Source organism: Megalobrama amblycephala, linkage group LG13, assembly GCF_018812025.1.
Source record: "Megalobrama amblycephala isolate DHTTF-2021 linkage group LG13, ASM1881202v1, whole genome shotgun sequence".
In the NCBI taxonomy this organism is placed as follows: domain Eukaryota; kingdom Metazoa; phylum Chordata; class Actinopteri; order Cypriniformes; family Xenocyprididae; genus Megalobrama; species Megalobrama amblycephala.
In genome coordinates, this window is record NC_063056.1 from 31,490,039 (window position 1) to 31,505,720 (window position 15,682).

General features: G+C 36.2%; 1 protein-coding gene across 7 annotated transcripts in view; it reads left to right on the top strand.

The window, feature by feature from the left end:
- The window catches only part of arhgap33 (Rho GTPase activating protein 33), a 55,286-nt gene that overhangs the window by 11,166 nt on the left and 28,438 nt on the right, over positions 1-15,682 (top strand). For 3 of the 7 annotated variants that reach the window (XM_048152452.1, XM_048152453.1, XM_048152455.1), the window contains exons 2-3: positions 7,909-7,977; positions 13,693-13,727. The exons of 2 other annotated variants lie outside the window; for them this stretch is intronic. In XM_048152452.1, coding sequence (XP_048008409.1) covers positions 7,909-7,977; positions 13,693-13,727 — 104 coding nt within the window. The remainder of the gene's footprint in view (positions 1-7,908; positions 7,978-13,692; positions 13,728-15,682) is intronic. 2 more of the 7 variants (XM_048152456.1, XM_048152457.1) reach the window with 1 other exon arrangement.

Genomic DNA, 15,682 nt, shown 5'->3' on the forward strand with positions numbered 1-15,682 from the left:
CGATGCATCGCGAATCGAGAAATGATTCTGGATCGATTCTGAGATTTTCCGAATGCATCGCGATTCTCTCTCAAATTGATTCTGAGCTTAGTTTTTAACAGCAGATGGCACTACATTCTTTAGAAACAGCCGTACTCTGCTAGCTTCCAATTCCTTACAAAAATACAAAAACAGTGCTCTTCTTCATGAGCATTTGAGCATGTGGTTAAAAACTAGCCTAGAGCGCCATCTGCTATTAAAATCTAAGCTCATAATCGATTTGAGAGAGAATCGTGATGCATTTGGGAAATCTCAGAATCAAGTGATGCATCAATTTATTATCCCGGTCCTAATATCTCCCCTCTCTCAGGCTCATGTAAACTCTCTTCTCTGTGGTGGTATGTTGCATTTCCTTTCGTGGGTTTATGTTGTGGTTTAACCTTTCGTCACACTGCTCAGAGCTGAATTTTATGTCCTTGAGGTCTGCGTGTTTAGCACATGAAGAAAATGGTGAGCTTTTTTTGTCTTTTCTCACAGCCAATGGACTCCTAGAGTCTGTTTCAACACCATCTTAAGTTTCAGCCTCCAAGTTTCTCATCACGTCATAGCCGCGCATCGGCTTCTGCGTTCAGCATGGAGCAGTTTCGCATTCCTCGCTACACTTCATTTATCTTTGTTTTATTTTGAATGAATGAAGTAAAAGCTCTAAAACAGTCGCAGGTCCTGTAAAAGCAGCTGCTTTGAACTCATGCCCAGAGGAACTTTGCCAACACAAATGGCCTTTGCCCACCCCCATCACTATATAGATGGCATACATTAATATGTATCTCTCTGTGGATGCTAACGTGGTAACTTGTGAGCGTAATGATGTTTAACACCCACATTCATTTAACACAGTTAATAATAGTTCACCCAAAACTTTTTCTTCTTCGAAACACAAAAGCAGAAGTTAAGCTGAATAAGCGAGCTTATGAGCTTCTTGTTTTCATAAAAGTGGATGTGGATTTATACTGCCAAGATTTTTTTTAAATGTCATTTTTTTTGTGGCCATCAACTTTTGATGTATGGAATAGAGCGCCTCGAATATTCTGCCTAATAGCAGATTAGTCAATATTTTGTCAGAGTTTCACACTGTTTTATTTCATCACTGCCAGTTATTCACTCCAATATGCTTATGCAAACAGACAAACGCTTTGTCTAACTGCAGAGACTTCTTCTCTCCCAGCCTCTCTCCATCATTTCCTCATTTTTTTGTCGTCTTTTCTTCCTCCTACTCTCACGTGGCCCCAGCTGGGATGCAGAGAGAGTGTTTAGTATGCCGGCAGCGCTTCTGGGCCTTCCTGATTCTCCATAGAAAGCAGGACAGAACGTGAGGAGGGGGGTTACAATGCCACAGTGGACTGTGGGAGCAGAGTTTCTAAGATCCGCTCCAGGAATGTCCATGATTCATTCGACCTTGCTTTTACCCAATCCCCAGTTGTCCCTTGTCATCCCAGGCACATGAGCTCTGCCCCATGCTAGTGTCTGACGGGAGTGTAGATGGAGATTTTGAAGCAGTTGCTTCCCCGGGTGAGCGTTCAGCACTTGCGGGACAGACGTGGATAGCGGTAGATCTATGAATGAGGTCCTTTAGAGTGCTGGGGGTTGGGTGGGATCTTTAAGAAGGGGCCAAGGAAGGAGTAGGGGGGTCCAGGGGCTCTTAGAAGCCATGGGTGAATGGGAAGGCCAAGGCTGCTTTGTTCTGAGGTCGAAGGGCCTTGGCGGGGAGAGTGGAACACAACAGAAATTTACAGGACCAAATGAGGTGAGGGATGGAGAGGAAGTTTCCTTGTAGCTGTACAGCATGGCAATAATGAAAAACAAGAACTGAACCTTATAAAGTGATTCTCAATTGATGGGTCATGACCCAAAAGTGAATCGTAGGTCTGTACTGATAGCCTGGGAAAATTGTGAAAACTTAATTTAGAAACTGAAATTGTCATGTTCATATTTTTGATTGATTAAGGACACATCTGAGACTCGGATCTATGATTTTCCAGTATGTTTGATACAGCGCTCAATGGTTGTTAATGAGTGATTCCAAAGAAAAGGTTCTTTTGAGTATTCTTTTTAATTATTTGGTTGAACTGATTAATTATTCTAAGATTTAGAAGTCATTCGACTGCAAAAGAGAACTAAAACTGAGGCGACACCATGTTTGAGGATCTATATAACCCGAAATTGAAATCATTGTGATAAACAGTACTTAACTACAAAAATGCAATGTACTTCTGAAAAACACTACAAGGAAATTGTACAAATCTCTGGATTCACTTTTGAATCATGTTGTTTTTTTGTTTTTTGTTTTTTTTTTAGACTGATGCACCAAAATGCATCAGTCTTGATGCTATCAGTAGATCTGATGTTATCTTGAAATTCTTTGCTCATTTTACTGCCAGTCAGTTTAGTGTTTCAGTTCCTTTTGGCATCTCTGAGACACGAATTTAAGCTTCTCCGGTATGTATGATACGTTGTTGTTCAGTGTTTGTTAATTAGTAGTTCACAAACAAATAGTTCTTTTGGGACTATTCTTTTTAATGATTTAGTCGAAATTATTAATTATTCACTCAACTGCAAAGGAGAACTAAAACCGATGCTAGTGAAATGTAAACAATGCGACATTTGCCACAGTTTTAAAATTGATAAGTGATAAGTGGTAGTATTTATCTAAACAATGTATTTTACTTCAAAAATGCAATGTAAAATGCTTTTCAAGGACCATTTTTGAGGAAATTTAACTAGGCTAATTGGGGCCTTGAGATCTGAACGGTCCAAATTAATTGATTTAACTAAAATGATTCAGATTCTTGATGTCATAATAAATAGTTTTCCACTGTTGTCTCGAATATCTCTCTGTGTTTTTGCATATGCTGTCAGTCAGTTTTGCGTTTAAGCTTTGTTTGGCATCTCAGAATCGTTCTTTCACATCTTCACGTTGAGGAGTCATTGAGCAGAACGCACCCTCCCCCTCCCCCAGCCCATTCTGTCATTTCAGAGCCCAATTCCCACTTGCACACTTGTAGCGTCAGTCTGGGCTTCTTCTGCTCTGTTTTTCAGTTAGGCTTGAGTGGTCTGACGATATACACCATACCATGGTAACTGGTTAAGATACTGCTATACCGTTTATACCTTGGTAGATATGTTTGTGCAGAATGTGCATCCATTTCCAAACCCACCTGGCTTACCTTTCCAATAACAAAAAAGTACAGTTGTGTTGCTTCTTTGATGTTCCATGTAGGGGTGGGCGATATGGCAACAATATTATATAATGATTTCTTTCAGACAGGATCACAATCCACGATCTTATCATGATTCTTTTTCCATGCTGGTTTTTAAGACTATTTTGCAAGTCACTGAGAAGTACAGCCAAACTAATTTCCCTATTTTAAAAATAGCTTTACAAGGTAACAAAATATAAACAGAAAAAAGAATGACAGACCATTTAGGCTGAAGTAGGGGTGGGCGTTATGACACAAAATCTTATTTTATCTTTGTTATTAAAAATAAGAACAAAAATGCAAATAACAAATAATAACAGGACAGATATAATGAAATAAACACTGTATTAATATTTTCAGTGTATATACTGTAACAATACACTAAAAAAATGCTAGGTTAAAAACAACCCAAGTTGGGTTGAAAATGGACATTTGTTGGGTAGTTTTATTTAGCTAATTCGGCTATTGTTTAAAAATTACTATATTGCTTGCTTAAAATGATCCTAAAGTATGTTGGAAATTAACATTTTATTAATATGTTTAATGAATAATAATTAAACAATAAACATTTATTAAGTTGCCTATTCATAAATGTTCACCTTTTGATTATTATTGTTTCCTCTAGTAATTATGGGTCTGATTTTTAATTTTTCAACCTATTTTGGGTTCAATTTAATCTAGCCATATAATAATTTTTAAACAATAGTTGTGTTAATTAAAACTGCCCAGTATGTTGGGCAAACATTTAACCCAACAGCTGTGTTAAAACAACCCAATCACTGAGTTTGTCCATTTTTAACCCAACTTGGGTTGTTTTTACCCCAGCATTTTTAACCTGCATCTGATGTGCACTATAGCGTGATGCTACGATCTTTCTTCAAAGGCAGATCATTGACATATTTTTATTGTTCACAATCTAAAATCTTGATATTGCATACCCCTAGTTCCATGTAAATATCATTATACATGAATATGATAATCATTCAATGTAATGCCATCTGATACCATCACTGTACTAGTGGCACCACAGTACTTCTTCGTGAGTGTTTCTGTCAGACCATTACATCTTACTGTGTAATGTCCTCGCTTGGGCTCTTTTTGAAATGAGATCCACAAACTACGCTTATAATCTGTCTCTTAATGGTCTTGGGAAAAAGCTGCTTAGTCTTGGAGATTTGGAGGTGGGGTTTTGGGGTGTCGACTCTCCAAGAAACCAAGACAATCGACAATAGCTTGTATAGCCTCTTCTGCTTGAGTGACTTAATGGCTGCTGTCCTATTGTCTTGTTTTGAGGTCAGATCCAGGACACCTGCTGCGAGCAGCGACCGAAAAACAGTGATTGTAATGGCCAGTTCCAGTTTGATGAGATCTGAGGGCCATGTTTTCAAGTCATTAATTCTGTTACCACTATCAACTTCTCCACTCATGTTGTTTACCTGCAGCACGTCCTTAATCAGAGCGTGTAGAGGAGGATCGATATGGCTCGCAGGGGTGTAAATGCAGCGACCTGACAGTGTTCTGATGAAAATTCAATGCACTGATGAATTAATATTTTTGTAGAAACCTTTGATGCATTTTTTCCAGGATTCTTTGATGAATAGAAAGTTTAAAAGAACAGCGTTTATTTGAAATACAAATCTTTTTGTACCTTTATAAATGTTCTTTACTGTCGAATTTGATCAGTTTATTCCATCTATGCTGAATAAAAGTATTAATAAAATAGTCTTTGTCACCCCAAACTTTTGAACGCTATTTTATACAGTAAATATTTAATGTATAAACGTATAAACCAGACCTAATCATGAATCAGACCAAAATAACTCAATCAAATGATTCAAAAAGCTGAATTATGACTAAATATCTAATAATCAAATCATTGTCAGAACAAATATTTACAGCCCTGCCTGCAAGGTCAAATGGCACGGTATTGTGTACGTGCGCGTGTCTGTGTGCGTACAGCAGAACTACTCTGACAGCACAGAGAGACTGTGGGAGGAAGTGACAATAATAGTTTGTGTGTGACCTATTTTATCCAGCGCACCTACAAGCAGACTTCACAGCGTGTGCTTTACTGGACACAGCTTGGGCTATTACCAGGGACACCACATACACTGTGTGACACTTACGCAAACGCAGCCCAGTGTTCATTTGAATATTTCTCTCTCTACATCTATCCTGGTTTCTTTATTTAACAGCCATGTGGTTTCACCCTTCACACACACATTGAGCCTTTCTCCTTGGCCAAAGCCAGCGCTGTTACTATAGAGACGCTGCCCACATGATGGTACACACTTTGACAGCACGACTTCGCTATAATAAGCCTCTCTCGCTGTTCTCTATATCAGCACAATTCGGCCACGTTAAGATGACAGCTGACAATTGCTAGCAGCTTTACTGTGGTGACCACAACCATCCCCTTAGTAAAAAATACACTGGTATCATGATACACAAAGTATATTTGTATTTGAATAGCATCAGGTAATGCCTGTTTTTGGCTGCTGAAAAGCTTTGCAAATAAAGGGGTTGCTTATTTAGTTTCTATTATAATTTGGAACCATTCTTATTTATATGAATCCTATAGAATGATGTAATAGTCAAGTAAGATTCTACTGGATATACGGAAATTCCTGTTTTTCAGAATTTTAGTTTAACTGTAGTAGGATATTTTTTGTTCTTATTTTTATTTATTTTTTTATTTTATTTTTATACTTGATTGTATATATTTATTTTATATAAATCTAATAATAATAATAACATGTATTTTTTACTTTTTTACTTTATTTTTTATTTTTGAGCGTTTCTTCTAGCACATTATCAGCCAAGCCAAACAATATGCCAGTATTCTTGTTTTGTTTTTTTCAAATGTATTATTTTATTTTATTTTATTTTATTTTATTTTATTTTATTTTATTTTATTTTAATGTTTGAATGGTTCTTCTAATGATAAAGCATATTATCAGCCAAGCCACATAATATGCCAGTATTCTTTGGGGGTTTTTTTCCCAAAGGTTTTGTACTTGTTTGGATAGATTTTTATTTTATTTTATTGTTTTATTTTATTTTAATGTTTGAGTGCTTCTTCTAATGATAAAGTATGTTTTCAGCCAAGCCAAACAATGACTGATAATTTCATTTAAAATTGAATTTTTATATTCACAGAAGCTTATACATATTTCAGCTTTGTTGATTTATTGGATGTTAGTTTTCCATACAGAGCTGTAAAATCAACTGACAGTCTTGATAATGTAAAGTACACAAAAATGAATTTTGAATAAATGTTACGTAAAATAAAAAAGTGCTTATTTAACTCTTTCCCTGCCAGCGTTTTTTTTTTTTGTATTATTTATTTTATAAAGTTGCCTGCCAGCATTTTTGTCCATTTTGGCCTTTCATGGCCTCAAGAAAGATTGCTTGTTTTGTTGATTTGTTGCTTTTAAACAAAACAAACCAAAAAAAATAAAAATAAAATATATATATATATATATATATATAATATAATATTTTCTAGCTTCATGCATTCTTTTTTTAACAACACTTGAATGTGGGTAGGTTTCATTAAAAAAAAAAAAAACATTTTGAACAAAAAGCTGAGAAAATCATATTTTTGTCAAAGACTACAGTGTTCATAAATGATGCTTCTATCGCTTGTTTCTGCTTCTTCACTTGTGTTTTGATCAGGGGATTCTGTACTGTTTCAGAAGATGCGTAATAGCGCCCCCCTACCGTCAACACATGGATATCCAGAAAATTCTGTCAATGGCAGGGAAGCGTTGTCATTATTATCAGAAAATTCCATCAATGGCGGGGAAAGTGTTAACTTAAGCCATTGATAGGACTCTCACACATCACTCTTTTTTTCTATATTTTTAGTAGTATGTGTTGCATTATCAACATTGCAGAAAGAAGCACTATAGCATGAATTAGCATAAATGAATTCCTTCTGTGGTCAGTTTTCTCTTTCAGGTCAACTAATGTCATGGCGGAGCACCAATTTGAAGATATTCTTGCTGAGCAAGTTAAAGTTAGCTAAACTGATATACTGAGGTTTGTTACCAGCAGAGTAACTCAATAAGGCATGTTCATTATGTACATCGGGACCGCATGCTTGCAATGCCTTGGCCAATCATTCATGCTTGTGTACTTGAATTAAAGTCGTTTTTTGGCCTTAAAGTCTTTGTTAACTGGCTGAACTTAGCACAGCTCTCACACGGGCCAAAAATGCTCCCTACAAAAACACACTCCATTCCTACATCACTCGTTGCCATGGTTGCAGAATACTCCCCATTCCAGAGAATTCCTGCCTGGAGGTCTCATGGATTCTTTGCATTTGTTTACTGCTGTCTGCAGTTCAGCTCTACATGGGGCTGACCTTGTAAAGCACACGGCCTTTCATATCTTTACAGGAGTTTATTTGAATTCCTTTGCATGTTAATTAAAGACATACTCTTAAGGTGAATAAAACTATACTGGACATTTGCTAATTTCAGCAGATGTCTTTCTCTCATATAAGCCATCCTCATTGTATGTTGCTGATCTCGTTATCATGCTGGCTCATTCATGCATTTTTATAATCCACAGTGTTTGGGTTATGGCAGGTCCTTGTGTGTATGAGATTATAGTGCAGACTAATGGCTGACATTAAATGGCCTTTATTCTCCTTTTCTGTGTCAAGTGTCAGGACCCCAGTGGGTTCGGAAATGCGCCATGTTTGTGAGAGCGATGAGCCTGGCAGACATGTCCGGTAAGTGCCGCTCCGCAGCCAAACGCACTTCACTCACAGGATGGGATCAACTCTGATTCTGTTTATACAGTTATAAACTGAGCAAGAGGAATAGTAAACTGATAAAAGGCTGTATTAAGATTATTCAGATGCTTTTGATGAATAACAGGGTTTGAACCCATCCCTGCCTAAACTCTTACTGTGCATGCTTTGAGTCTCATTCACTCATAATTGCTTACATTTTACCCTCATTCTACTGTTGATAATTTCAGATTATTCTAAATCAGGGAGGGCGTGTCTACAGGAAGTGAGGAAGTCCATAAAAGGGCTTTCGTACAACCTCTCCTATATAAACATTTGTCAGTCTCTGCATATGATTTCGTATTTTTAACGTATCAAATTTCAAAATTAGTTAAGTTGCAACTAGTTAAAGACATGTAGTTGAATTCTAACTTTGAAAGTAGACTTGTAGTGGAGTCATTTAGTTACTCAAATTATAATATGTAATATATCTGAAGTCTAATTTCAAACTAACGTTCTGTTCTAAATTTGATTGTGAATTTCAAGTAAATTTTAAATGATAAACTGAATTTTTATTTAATATAATTTCCACATAAAAACTGCTTAAACACAGGTTGTACTCAGAAATGCATGCATAAGCATTGGTTAGTGAATGAGACTCATTATGTCTTGTGATGTTTTGTTTGTTTGTGCATGTTTCATGATCTGTGTGTATTTTTTGCCTTTCCTTCTGTGTCTTACTGAGTTGAAAGAGCCCTTGTTTGTGCATAGCATCAACATACTGTAGCTGGTCATTGATTGCTGGATGACCAGAATAGACTGTGAGTGATCAGGATCATATTCATATTCAGATTAGATTTTCTTTTAGTTGTGGCCTATAGAAGGGCAAGGCATTTATTTCAGATGGAAAGATATGATATAGTGATCTAATTTGAAAGTTGAACCATGAAGTCAAAACTGACTCCGTTTACATTCTTAATACATGTTTCTGGTCTTATTGTGTCTTACTGACATTGCATTTTCGACTGTCTTATTTTGTAACGCTTCTTCAACCACTTGAACCCATTCTGGAATGTAACACCATTTTTGTTCTCCCTCAGTTAATCCCTCAGTTAATTCTGATGGATGAAACAATGTCTTTTTTATTGTTGAATATCCTGTTTCACTCAGAAATATGACAAAGATTACAGAATGTGTCAACCTATTGAGAACCACAAACTGAGGCAGTAGCTAGATGAAATAACTAAGGGTTTTTATTATTTTTTTTTTAAAGTCATTCAGCCACTATTTGATAATCACCATATTGCAATTTTGTTTTTATTTTGATTAATTGGGCAGGCCTAATTTATACTAGGACATATATACATATTTTTATTGAACTGGGGTCGTAACAGATCAGACCCACCTCCCTAATTTTAAATTTTTTTTTATTTTTTTTTTGCTGATTTGGTAAATGATCTGATCCGTGACACAAAAATCGTAATGTGATCTGAACCATGAGTTTTGTGATCCGTTGTACCCCTATATTAAACTGTCAGGACGCACCTAGATAGGGGTGCCTGAACATCCCCAACATGTCCAAAAACCAGTGGAGAGAACAGCACAAATGCTCTGTCATACGAGCAGCCCTCCTCTTCCTGCGAACAGCTGAGGAGTCACTGAGGCCTGGCGTTAACCCAGCGTTCAGATCACCACATCAAATATTCAACAGGTGCCTCTGAATGTGAGCTTTTTGTGTGTCTGAGACTGTAAGAAACGAGAGATAGACGAGTACGTGAAGAAAGAGTGCTTTTACGCTTTCGAGAATCACCAAGGAAATTCCACCCATCCGCACTTGTCTGTGGAGGGTCCGACGGCAGGATTAGAGACCAGAATGAACACGGATGCGTCTGAATTGGAGAAGGTGACCTAGGGAGGTGATGACAGCTAAAGTGTGGCTAGTACTTGACCTCCATACTTCTGCATCAAGGTATCAACCGCAGAAGAAATGTTCAAGAGGAAGAGAGTGCTCAAGGTATGAACCATTTTATGAAAAAGGACAATTCAGTATCTTGTGGAAATATTTATCTAGCTTGCTTAAGGTTTCATTGGTTGGTCGGGTAATAGATTACTGATACGTGAGTGGTTTTTATGGCTATAAAGTTTAAGATTTGAAGCAGCTGTCGAGCAGCTCGTGTTGTGTCCAATGGAGACTCTCAGAGAAACATAAACCAGTCATGGAGAACGCATATGAAGTTACCAGAAGAGAGACAGCATGGACCAGCATTTTTCCAGAAGGATTATGTGGTAGAAACTAAACAAGTTCAAGTTATACCTACTTTGTTGTACAGCAGAGAGGAGGTGCACTAGGTCAACGTGGTTAATTAGCATGTTTCCATCCCAGGTTTATCTCAGGTGAACCCGTATGCCAGCCGCCAGGTGCGTTGTTTGCTGTAAATCCTCCAGCAGGTCCGACAGGTGTGCGTTGTTTGCATAACATCACTGTGGCCTTGGTTAAAACCAGCTGCATTTACTGTCACTATACGCGGTAATACTCATAGCATTGGATGAGGAACACTTGAAGGTTGAAATGTAGTCTTTATTGTGGGTTGAATAAAAGCATGCTGCTTTTTTCCGTTTTTTTCAGCACTGTTACCAGGAGTTTTCACAGCTGGATGGGCGAGTCATGTGGTTTCAGCACACAATGTGCAATGAAACTTGGACTCAATAAGTTTTAATGATGCATCTACCAGCTGCATTCAACATAGATATTTATCTCTTTGTCATTGTTGAGTATAAGAAAGATTTTCATGTTCTTTTTTTTTTCATTTGCATCTGAGGGTTTTTAAGCATATTAGCATAAGTTTGGGCTCGGTATGATTTTTTTTTTTTCCGGATGTGTCAAACCGGAGCTCTTCACTGATTGGCTCGTGCAACAACTCGGTATGCAAATTTTCCACTCGAGGTGAAATTTTTCAAACTTCTGCCAAAGACGTGATTGAGGCAAATGTCGCCCAATTCACGTCATTCACATCGCACCGCGAATTCGCATCTATTCACGTCTTTGCATTGAGTTTGTATGTAATCTACTCGCGAAAATATTTAATTTCACTTTTGGTATGTGCACACTATTATGCTCACCAAGGCTGCATTTATTTGGATAAAAATATAGTAAAAACTTAACTATTATTACAATTTAAAATAACTGTTTTCTATGTAAATATATTTTAAAATGTAATTTATCCCTGTGATCAAAGCTGAATTTTCAGCATCATCTCTCCAGCCTTAAGTGTCACATGATCCTTCAGAAATCATTCTAATATGATGATTTGCTGCTCAAGAAATGTTTTTTATTATCAATGTTGAAAATAGTTATGCTGCTTAATATTTTTGTGAAAACGGTGATTCATCAGGATTTTTTGATAAATATAAAGTTCAAAAGAACAGCATTAATTTGAAACAGAAATATTTTGTAACATTATATATGTTTTTACTGTCACTCTTGATCAATTTAAAGCATCCTTGCTGAATAAAAGTATTCATTTCTTTTTAAAAAATCATACTGACCCCAAACTGTTCAGTGGTAGTGTACTTTTATATTTTCTCTTTGCATGTCGGAACAGACATTTAAAGACAACTTAAAATGGCATTCACAACAAATTTGGCTTCTGTGATGTGGTGTATTTCTGAGTGAAACTTAGCCAAGATCATCATTACTATTACTCATCCTCATGGTTCGGTATTCGACAAACCCTAAGCCAAGCTAGAGGCCAAAATTATATTAGAGACTTGAGCCAATAAGCAACCATCCACCAGTACACACTAGCAACCGCATTGCAACTTCCTGGCAAACACTTTCGCGGCAAGCATTATTCATGTTTTCCTTCAGTATAAAATTTTGATTAATATTATATTTTCCCATTCTTAATGTTAGCCGAAAGTCATTTCGGTTGGGGAATCCCATTTATATTTTCATGAAAGTTGAATCTTGCTCAATAACACCAGTGACATTTATTAATAATGTAAATGGGATCAATTTTGATTTCAGTCAGTTTTATTTATATTAAGACAATGGAACAGAAATTATATCGGCAGTGAATGTTGTCACTTTTAAGCAAGATACATGATAGTGTCTAAAAATGCTGCTTTCGCTTTCTTCAGGAATGTTGACTATCTTGATAACAGTTCTGTCAGTCAGGGACAGAGAGGAAACGTGGTGTGCATCTTTGTGTAATAATGACTGACACACAATCAGTGTGACTCCAGTTAACCTCTTCAGACAGGGCTGTGCACGGTGTGCAATATATTTCCACTGATTTATAGACATTGGCAGGCAGCTCTTCTCACTGTCACTGATTTGGCCGACATCTCTCCTCTGAGATCTCAGCTGATCCTCAAGCCGTGTGCTGTGAAGGCTGAGATATCATCAGATTGAGGAATGTGTGTTCAGTCCAAAGCTGAATGGAAAGGTGGGGAGCTGGGAGGAGTTTGGGTTGGAATGAACATTTTATTTTTAAATGTATCAGGAACACGGCTATTATATATTTGAAAACATTTTTATTTTCAATTTCTGTTTTTTTAGTTTAATATTTGTTTTAGTCACCATTTAAGTTTACTTGAATTACTAGTATTAAGTACTTATTACTAATAGTATTAAGTTTAAGTTTTCATTTCAGTACACTAGTATTGGATTTAGTTTCTTTAGTTTTTGTTTTAACTTATTTGTAAATATTTATTCTATTGGTTCTTATTGGAAAGTTTGTCTTTTTTATATTGTAGTTGTAAATTTCATTCAAGTTTAAATTATTTTGACCTGTTAATGAATACATTTTATGTAGTTTTTTTTTTTTTTTTGTATAATTTGTAAATGGCAAATTTTAGTTTACTGTTATGTTTTATTAATTTAGTTTTTGTATTGAATTCAAGCACAAGTATTAGTTTTAGTTTCACTATTTTGTACTTTGAATTGTAATTTTTTTTTTATTTTGTTGTAATAATTCGTAAAGTAATTTTTAAAATATAGTAAGAACTAAATAATGGCCAATAAAAACTAAATAATTTTTTTATTTTATTTTTTTGTGTTTTTAAATTTCTGTTTAGTTTTAGTTTTACCTGTTGATAAATAGTTTTTACTTTGTTTGTATTTTTTTGAAAACAGCTAGTTTTAGTTTGTTTTTTTTAATTGCAAATCATTATTTAAAATAAAATAAAATACTTTATAATTAAATATAATTCATTTTTATTAATTTTCTCTGTAATTTTGAGTTAATATTTTAGTGAACATTTATATATTCAGATTTCTTTTGTTTTTTAAAGTATTAGACATTTATTTATTTATTTTTTTCAGGTCTAGTTTTCGTCTTTCTAGTTTTTGTAACAAGTTTCAACAACAACAATATTAATTGTGAGTGATCAGGAGCTGCGGTCAGGTAAAGATTGACAGAAGTGATAATATCTTGAGGTCTGGTGTCAGTGTTTTCAGCTTTGCTTCCTTGTCTCCTCTATAAGAGATGCAGCATGCAAATCCAAACACAATATTTGTTTACAGGGCATCAGTGCTTTTGCTTTTTGCAGTCTGCATAGTTACAGAAATAAGCACATACTAAGGGGTTATTGTTATCATTAGGATTATATGGGAATAGATTAGAAGCGACACATCTGCTTGCTTAACAGTACAGTATAGGTTAAATCCTTAATAACCTAAATATGCTTATGCACCACTGACCATCTCTAAAGGTTTCTTGCCCAGGGGGGAGCAGCTAGCAATAAAGGTAAGTGTGATAGAAGTACCCAACACCTCCTTTCTCCTGTACTGCCACATGCACAAAGCTTACAGTACATCAGTCTGATCATTGCCTCTAAAATGTTTAGCAATATGGCTGGCCTATCCTCATTTGCAACCCCTTTGCGGAAGAAAACAAGGATTGCATTGGATAAAACAGTAGACAAATCCACTCTTGTCATCCCTCATCCCTGTGTTTGAACTCATCCATGACTGTTTGGTGTTGTGTAAACCTAAAGGAAGACTGCAGAGATCTGTTGTTCCCTGAGGGGATTGGGAAAGTGCTGTCTCGCAACCAAATGCTCCGGTAGCAATGTTTCCATCGAAACTGCCTGTCAGGTGGATGAAACTCAAACAGTCATCCTGACAGGTCTGCTGTTATCAGAACTAATCTGCATGACTGAGATGTAATTCACCGGGGCTTTTATTCATCAAGGACAAAATAAATCAAGCATAAAAAGCTCTAATAAGGGAGGAAACATCCGGTGTGTACACAGCTCTTGCTCTAATGCCCAGAACTCTGTATTGTAATCTTGGAACTCTGACGCTAAGTGTATGCACTGAACTTTTTAGAGCTTTACAAACAAAGATAATAAATATATAAAATATATATATATATATATATATATATATATATATATATATATATATATATATATATATATATATATATATATATATATATACTGATGCCATATGTGTACATTGGGCCTACAGAAATAAAATGAACACGTGTGTGTATATAAAACAGATACTGACTGGTTTTCGGACCCCCCACCCCCCGGACATTTTAGAGTGGCCTTTTATTGTGGCCAGCCTAAAGGCCTGTACACACCGGGACGAATATCGCACGTGTTTTTCAAGAAGTTTTTTGTGTTCATACCCAAGCGATTTTCACCGGCGATGTGCAGGATGGACGTGCAAATTCACTCCCTGACAGTATGTGGCGCTTGTGCTTAACAGAAGTGCAAATAAACATATTTATGATATTAATAAAAAGTTGAAGAAGATAAAAATGCAGATATAAAATGCCACGCATTATGTATATATATATGACATATGAGAGATGGTAGTCAGAAACGGTAGTGCAAAGAAGTCACAATGACAGTAGTGCAAGTGAACGGTAGTGCAAATAAACATATTTATGAAACAGACATTCTCAACTATATTTCTTGAATGTAAAAGAAAAAAACAAACAGTAAAAATACAGAAATAATACACATCTGTTATTGGTGTGGCCAAGAACTGGCATAGCACCCATAGTGTGCATCTCAATCAGCTCCCTAGTTCACTAGTCAGGGCACTGATCAGGGAGTCGGCCACATTCATTTACATGGTATACTGATAAACAACCTAGGAAGCTAGGGAGCTGTTTGAGATGCAGGGATAGTTTGTAGGGGTCTTCCTCATCTACTTACTTTCTTTTTGTTGTCTTGGTATCAGTGTGTGCTCTGCAAGACCGTATTGTGCTTGAGCGCCACCAAGTCGTGTTTTACTGTAACTTCAGCAGCTCCAGGCTCGTGAACAAAATTGGTCTGCCAGTTTTTAACGTGGCGCGTCAAACCAAAAAAACGAACCCCAAGGCGTTTTTTAAAAAATTACGCTTTTATGCCTCACGTTTTTCGTGTCGGTGTGCACACTCACATTGGCATTTAGTCACAAGGCGTTAAACATCAGCGATAATCGTGCGCGATATTCATCCCGGTTTGTACAGGCCTTAAGGCACACCTGTGCAATAATCATGCTGTCTAATCAGCATCTTGATTTGCCACACCTGTGAGGTGGATGGATTATCTCAGCCAAGTGCTCACTAACACATATTTAGACAGATTTGTGAACAATATTTGAGAGAAATTGGCCTTTTGTGTACATAGAAAAAGTCTTAGATCTTTGAGTTCAGCTCAATATATATATATATATATATATATATATATATATATATAT